General features: G+C 42.0%; 1 protein-coding gene across 1 annotated transcript; it reads right to left on the reverse strand.

The window, feature by feature from the left end:
- Positions 1–286: 286 nt before the first annotated feature.
- inka1b (inka box actin regulator 1b) lies at positions 287–4,086 on the reverse strand. The gene is made up of 3 exons (XM_060918223.1): positions 3,979–4,086; positions 3,840–3,883; positions 287–1,302 (listed from the first exon to the last, which is right to left on the reverse strand). The coding sequence occupies exons 2-3, from the start codon at positions 3,840–3,842 to the stop codon at positions 409–411; spliced, it is 897 nt and encodes a 298-aa protein (XP_060774206.1). The 5' UTR covers positions 3,843–3,883; positions 3,979–4,086; the 3' UTR covers positions 287–408.
- Positions 4,087–8,593: the final 4,507 nt, after the last annotated feature.

Below are 8,593 nucleotides of genomic sequence, written 5' to 3' on the forward strand. Positions count from 1 at the left end.
CTTTCCAAATCAGACTGTAATTTCAATTGTGGTATTATTTTTTTTCCCCCCAATACAGAAATGAGTGGAATTGTTTTGTAATAGCTCTAGATGTTAATGCTTCACAGATTGTGAAGTTCTTATTTTCATAAGACAAGGCTTATAATAATAGTCATTAAAACCTTCCAAATCAGATCGAGTTCTCACCACACTGATACACTCTGCTGATCTGTGTGCATGTTGTTATGTCGTTATTAGCTTACGTGAAGATTTGCAAGGTCTCAGGTGAAAGAATTTTTCAGAAGTCTTTGTAGTGTTTTCCAGAAACATTTATTTCATTTTACCACTTTATTTACACGTACTTTTTATTTAATAAAATGACGACGCAAATTATCATCCAGTCTTAGAATCCTTCATTACGGCAAAGCCTTAGATATAGCCAATAATGTCATTGCATATAATAGGCTGTCTGCTCCCACTCTTCATGAGGGCGCTGAACTGGTAAAAGTCCGTTTCCAGCTGGTGAAGCCCAGTGTGTGACTGGTGAAAGAAGGGTTTGGGGATCTGAATCCCAACAGGGCATGACATCCGCTTTGTGCAAGGGTCTGCAGACTTTCCTCGTCCTTCTATTCCCTTGGACCTGATGGCTAGTTTCCGTCTCATGTTAACCAGAAAGTCTTTGGCTAGTTTGTTACTTGGGTTGGGCTTTAAATCTGTCACTTCAGGACACTCAGGAAGGTCCATCCAGTTTTTAATGAGGTCTGCAAAGCTGTTGTCTCCCAGCACGAGAGGTTGCCTGTTGCGGCCTCTTGTCAACAGGGACGCGGTCCAGTCCTGAGGTTCACTGGCTTCAAATGAGGTCCAGCGTTCCAGGCATGCATCCGAGGTCGATTTGGGCCGAATGCGGTTAGTGCGGACGCAGGCGGAAGATGAAACACGCACATTCCTTGTGCGCCGCAGAACCACGCCCTCATCCTGCCAAGATGCCTCGGAATATCCTGAATCGAAGTCCACGCTCTTTTCACTACACGGCGAACCCTGAGGCAGATGACCGACTGCATCTTCCTCATCCTGTTCTTCCTCCAGTGGACTCGCCAGACAGCAAGCCGAGTCGTAGGCGCTGCCATCGCTGGACTGGGAGATCCGAAGACGGGCCAGGTGTTCCCGCTGTAGCGCTCTCCGATGGCACGCTCGTGTCACTGCGTACGAGCACTTGTTGGGTTCGCCGCCGCTGGGCTCCCCCAACTGCTTCAGGTCTTGCATCGAGCGTATCATGTACCGCATCTGGTCTCTGAAGCAGTCACCCGAATTCCGCACACACAACTGTTTGAAAGCACAATGGAAACAAAAAGAGGTTTTCAAACAAAGCAGCTTTCGGACATACGTGTCTATGTATGTGATATGACTAATCTTTTCCACTGATTCACATAAAAGGAGTCCAAAGTTAGCTAGTATGTCGAGCAGCTGCACTTAACAAGCCTTCGAGCAGATAACCACAGAACATTTGGCAGCCATATAAAGACAACCAGACATTTTAGGAGGAGAAAAGTTAAACAACAGTGTGAGTGTTTAAGATTCAGTGCACAGAGAATGCAGACATATCCGAGTTGGCTGTGGGAGCAGGATGTGTATGGGATACCTCCCTGCCTCCTCAAGACAGGAAAAAGTGGAAGAAAGTAAAGCATGACAAACCCCTGTACCACAGGCCCGCAGGTCAGAAGGGGGAAATGACATCATTTTCTAACTACGCTGTACAATGTAGGTCATAGTTCATTGTAAAGAAGCGAGATTTTTCCTGTAACTGGGGACTAAAGCAGTGCTCCATCCAGTCGCACGTTTCATTCAAAATACATATTGACTCAAAGCTTCCGTCTTAACTCTTTACCCCTTAATGACGACCCCATGTATATCCCATAATGACGACATATGATGCCTTGTCTAAAACCTTGTCTTTAGACTTTTTTTCTTGTAAATATGTTCTCAGGGTGAACAGTATATACATATACAAGGGTGGCTGTAGCAACTGCTTTAAGGGGTAAAGAGTTAAACAACAAAAAAAAGTTCCTAAAAATCCAAACACAGTGTTATGACTCAGTCACTTGATCATAATCTAACTCATTGACCACCCTGAAACAATAACTCTCCAGGCCCTTCCTTTCAGATATGAAACTACAATGCAGCAGATGGTTTTTAAACTCTTGGTCTGTTTTTCTTTCACTTGCAATTCAGCTACCGTTACTTGACGCTTGTACTTTTGTGGAATGCCAGTGACTTGTATTGGTACAGTTAGTTTATAGCCTATGGTGAGACTTGAGGCACAGTTTGGAGGCCACTCATGGTCACATTATCACAGCTGTGAAGAATTAAGTCAAGAATTAAAAATTACGAAACATTATCACAACTGTGAAGAATTAAGTGTTTGGCTGTAAAGGAGCTCAAGCCAGCTGTTTCTTATGGCCAGCCATGTAAAATGTAGACAGTAGGGTGGAAGTTGTTTTAATCAAAACTCAAATTAATTCCCAATCATTCGGATACATTCACAAAGTTTGTCCTTTTACCACAAGCTCATCTCATCTCATTATCTGTAGCCGCTTTATCCTGTTCTACAGGGTCGCGGGCAAGCTGGAGCCTATCCCAGCTGACTACGGGCGAAAGGCGGGGTACACCCTGGACAAGTCGCCAGGTCATCACAGGGCCGACACATAGACACAGACAACCATTCACACTCACATTCACACCTACGGTCAATTTAGAGTCACCAGTTAACCTAACCTGCATGTCTTTGGACTGTGGGGGAAACCGGAGCACCCGGAGGAAACCCACGCGGACACGGGGAGAACATGCAAACTCCGCACAGAAAGGCCCTCACTGGCCAAGGGGCTCGAACCCGGACCTTCTTGCTGTGAGGCGAAAGTGCTAACCACTACACCACCGTGCCGCCTACCACAAGCTTATTCCAAAAAAAAAAAAAGTATACAGTAAGCAAACTGAGACTACAGTCTAGCATGACTTTAAGGTGGCTTTGTTTATGAAAACATTAATTAGACCTGCACTATGGACACAACAGTGCAGTGCAGTGCGCCTTCCAATATATTTGAAAAGTGATAAAGCCCTGAAATATACAGCTCTATTAATTCAACTAAACTCTCCACATTGGTTGTCAATGATGCCACAGAAACATGGGTTTGAAGCGTGTGAAGTCGGGTGTGTTTGGATAGGGCAGCCTTCTGAGACGTTTGTATTGCAAAAGTCTAAATTGTTTTATTGTGTTATGCCTGATAGAGCCCTGCAAATCACTGACAAGTACAATAGAACCCTGCTGCTGAGCTGCTGAGGCAGTTTGTTGCTCTACCATTTGGTGCTCCTAACAGAATAAACACACAGCACAGCAGCTTCAATAATCACATCAGGACACACTCCAGAGTTTTGCACTGAAGGTGCAGGAGAAATGTGGTATTTCAGCATAAAATCAGAAGGTCTAGGTGAAATATGACTATACTCAATCGTCGAAACTTGCCTTTAAAATGACCCTTAACCTCCTAAGGCCCAAGCTGTTTTTTTACATGCATTTTTTATTTCTCTTTGCTATTTGGGCTTATTAGAACCTGATTAGAATAAAAACTAAGCATCATCTTTTGATAAGATGTACTTTTAGAGAAAAAGTATGTCCACATATGTGGATTCTTGTTCCGAATTTCCATAAAGTGCTGTCCACGCATGTGACCGCTAAGCCCTAGGAGGTTAAGTATAACATATGAGTATGTCAAATACTACGGTGTACAATGATAGCACAATACATGTAAAGGCTTGCCTTAGATGGTACAAGTCCAACATTCAAAACTTTAAAATTAGACACTTACCATTATGCTTCTGTCCTGTGTATTATTAGACCTTTTTTTTAAGTCTGTGAGGGGGGAAAAGGAGCAAAATTAGACTATTATTATTATTATTATTATTATTATTATTATTTGATTGTTGCTCTGGTGTGTGAATACTCACCCAGATCTCTCGCAGTTCCCACAGTGTGATGAAGGTGAAGTTTTCAGGGGGTGTGGGTGGGTGTGTGTAGAAACACCGTGCTCCTCCAGCTCCTTCACCACTCTTTTAGTCCTCAAGGCTGTGCGACAGCAGATTTGAGCGCACCATTTATTTGCACTTACTTCAGTGTCAGCCAATCAGCAGCGACCATCCTCCAGCCTGCCAATCAGCAGCGAGCTGAAACGTGAGCCACAAATCAGGCTAACACTTCTCACCTGAAGACAAAAAAACCCCAAAAACTCAGCACTGTTAACTGGAAGATTGATTGATTGATTGATTTTATTTAGTAAATTCAATGTAGATCCATACAAACTATTGTAAATACATTACATGGATGACACAAGAAAGTGAAAACACTTATTTCCATTGTGGTCCATAAAATCAAGTGACAAAATTAAGGGAAAATATAGAATGTAAAACTAAAATAAAGAAAAATATGGTGTATATATAGTAAACAAATCAAAATGAACAGGACAAAGACAATATAATAACAGAAGACTAGTTAGATTCTAACATAACAAAAGGGTTGAGTTCTTCCTCGAAAAGCTGTTGAGATAAAGAGGTTCGGACTAGATGTTTGAAAGCACTTTTGGAAGACTGAGACCGTATATGACTAGGTAAACCATTCCAAAGGCAAGCACCAGTATATGTGAAAAAGGACTGTCCAAAAGATCTAAACAGAGAGAGGGGGCCTGAACGGGTATTACAGCGGGAAGAGTTTGGAATAAAGGCAGATGTTAGATGTTGTGGAGCATTACCATGAATAATGCTGTGCATGTGATGTTTGATTCGTAGGCTCACTGGCAACATCTTGACCTGCTCAAACTCAACATGACCTATATGGGTCCTAGGAGAGGCACTGAGTAGATCTCATCTCATCTCATTATCTCTAGCCGCTTTATCCTTCTACAGGGTCACAGGCAAGCTGGAGCCTATCCCAGCTGACTACGGGCGAAAGGCGGGGTACACCCTGGACAAGTCGCCAGGTCATCACAGGGCTGACACATAGACACAGACAACCATTCACACTCACATTCACACCTACGGTCAATTTAGAGTCACCAGTTAACCTAACCTGCATGTCTTTGGACTGTGGAGGAAACCGGAGCACCCGGAGGAAACCCATGCGGACACGGGGAGAACATGCAAACTCCACACAGAAAGGCCCTCGCCGGCCCCGGGGCTCGAACCCAGGACCTTCTTGCTGTGAGGCGACAGCGCTAACCACTACACCACCGTGCCGCCCCACTGAGTAGATATCAAACTATTTTGTTCTGAGTTGTTTGCAGATGATCTTGCTTTTTCTTGGTAAGACCAGAGTACCCAGAAGCACTGGCATTGTCAAAATGACACTGTATTAGAGCCGACACTAAAAGCTTTTTGGTAGCCATGTCAAATTGTCTGGTCTGCCTATCCAGGAATTTAAGTTTAGCGTTGGATTTGCTAATGACAGTGTCAGCGATTTGGCTCCCTGATAGTGACTGGTCAAGAACAACTCCTAAATATTTAACACAGGTTTTACTGGCGAGGGTTTGACCATCACATGTGACGTCTATAGACTCAGAACTATGGAGTCTCCGTTTGGACGCATGTTGCAGAAACACAAAACATTCACAGATATTCTTGATGGTGACGTAAAGTAGGATATTTCACAGAATTATTCTGTTCGCTCATAGGAATTCACTGTGCTTTTATTATAAAATGTTGACTTAATTATTAATAAAGTTATTATTTTGAAACAGCATTTTAGCTACATCCGGGACATCGAGTAACATATTTTCCAATATCCTCAGTCGTGAGGAAATTGATGAATTGTTTTGATAAATTTAGGTACTTTTTGTTTGTGAATGTGTCTGTATAATAAAAAGAAAATCACACGTTGGCTTGAACATATGAAGTTTATTTTCTCGTGTTGAAAAACTTGTATTTTTCCTATGAAATCCATCGTGGATCTGAGGGACATATTTGAAAAATATTGCCTGGCTTATTTTGCATGGTATATCAGATATATTCCATTCAGCTAGCATGATATTGAACAAGTCGAAGACAAGTAACTAAATGGAATATATCTGATGTACCATGAAAAAAGCCACCCAATATTATTTATTATACATACACATTCATTTCAGGTATTCAACGCGTCTTTCTCTTTCAAAATTCTCTCAAAATCTTCCATATTTAATGAAGCAAACCTGGCGGCCATGTTTGTTTACAAATTGTCACAGTCGCTTACTAGCGTGGAAGTTTTATGTCTCCGACGTATGACATCATGTTGTCTTGACGACCATGCAATATCGTAAACCATATTCAACGCTCATTCTTCATTGGGTAGAGTGATGTAATACACGTAGGATAAGCGATATGCTAACGATATTGCATGCTATCAAACCAAATGAATGAAACCTGCTAGAAGAGAATAGAACACATGCTTTTATTCCATTGACAAGATGTCCTGTGTGAATAATAATTCATGATATTTCACTCCAGTGACGTCACTCCGAGTGTTTTCTGGCTGATTAGATGCACGTTGTTGAAACGGCGAACCGGTTCAAAATTACAATTCTTTTGATTAACTTGTTGTTTTTTTTGTGGATGTGTCATTTTTTGTGTGTGTTCACTACGCTTATTCGTAAAATATTCTTTCACCATTTGGATAAACTTCATATCTTGGCATAGATAGATAGATAGATAGATAGATAGATAGATAGATAGATAGATAGATAGATAGATAGATAGATAGAATCAATATTTTAATTAATGGCTTTATTTTAAAATGTAATTTAAACATTAAGCAATTTATTGTGACATCTGTCCCTAGATGAAGTTGTGGAAATGAATATTTTGAATTCAGTGTGCTTATATTTTAAATGTAGTTTTCAAGTTTTGGCAATTTATTTGGACTTTGGGTTTGTAGGAGGTTGTATGCTGTGTTTTTGTTTGTTTGTTTTGTTTTGTTGGGCCAGCACGGTGGTGTAGTGGTTAGCACTTGCCTCACAGCAAGAAGGTCCTGGGTTCAAGCCCAGCAGCCGACAGGGGCCTTTCTGTGTGGCGTTTGCATGTTCTCCCTGTGCTCCAGTTTCCCCCACAGTCCAAAGACATGCAGGTTAGGTTAACTGGTGACTCTAAATTGACCGTAGGTGTGAATGTGAGTGTGAATGGTTGTCTGTGTCTGTGTCAGCCCTGTGATGACCTGGCGACTTGTCCAGGGTGTACCCCCCCTTTCGCCCGTAGTCAGCTGGGATAGGCTCCAGCTTGCCTGCGACCCTATACAGGATAAGCGGCTACAGATGATGGATGGATGTTTTTTTGTTTGTTTGCTTGTTTGTTTTATTGTAAACTGAAACAAAAACCTAATTTTAATAGGTTAAATGGAATAAAAAGTGAAAACTGCCTTAAAACAAACAAAAAAAGTGCCTAATATTAAAATGATGTTTTCCTGCTCATAGTGAATGAGTGTCCTGCTTCATATTTGCTCTGTGATGCTGCTGCACAGCTGATCATGTGTTCTGCTTGTGAAGATGAAAAGCTTCTTCAACTATATACAATACTTTATTGCACAGGGAAAAATGCATCACAAAACTAAAAGTAATATAAAAACAAAAAGTTTTTGCTGTTACACTCCAGGCCAAGAAGAACAGGCTTGGATTATGCACCAGGACAAACAGCTCCTATAAGCAGAAGTGAAATGCACACTGGCTGCCATCCTGTGTTTTTTCACTGCTATTGCAGCCATCTTCAGCATACTGCAGCATTCAACACCCATAAACCCCCCTCAACAACAATACAAATGCAAAGCAACAACAATATCCTCCATCATCACTGTGCTTAACTACACACTCTTTCAAATGGCCCCTTTCCTCTCCTCTCCTCATGAAGCTGAGGATTAAGTCAAGTTTTAAGTGTATTTCTATAGCGCTTTTAACAATAAGCATTGTCGCAAAGCAGCTTTACAGAATTTGAACGACTTAAAACATGAGCTAATTTTGTCCCTAATCTATCCCCAATGAGCAAGCCTGTGGCGACGGTGGCAAGGAAAAACTCCCTCAGACGACATGAGGAAGAAACCTCGAGAGGAACCAGACTCAAAAGGGAACCCATCCTCATTTGGGCAACAACAGACAGCATGACTATAACATTAACAGTTTTAACATGAACACAGTTTCGTTGATGTTATAACTCTTCATTGATGGAAACTTGAGTGCAAAACTGTTCATGGCAACTGTAGTCCTCAGCCATAAAAGCATTACTGTAAGAGTCCAGAGCGTCCTCCAGGTGTAACTTTCAACTGTCCTCATGGGGCCGTCCTTCACAGGAGCGATGCGATAAAACTCCAACCAGACACAGGGCACCAGGATGGATCAAGCAGGTCCGAGGGGCAGAAGAGGTCAGCATCTCGATCCCAGGACCGACATGTAACTCAGAGGGACAGATTGGGGGGGGGGGACACAGGTTGTTAGGTATGCCCTAAAAATGACACAAGTATTAAGTCTGTGTGGTAGGCTTGCAGAGACGAGAGTCTTGACATCAGGCATAATACACAACAATGGCATGTTAATCTCATCTCATCTCATTATCT

The sequence above is a fragment of the Neoarius graeffei genome, chromosome 4 (genome assembly GCF_027579695.1).
Source record: "Neoarius graeffei isolate fNeoGra1 chromosome 4, fNeoGra1.pri, whole genome shotgun sequence".
NCBI classification, from domain to species: domain Eukaryota; kingdom Metazoa; phylum Chordata; class Actinopteri; order Siluriformes; family Ariidae; genus Neoarius; species Neoarius graeffei.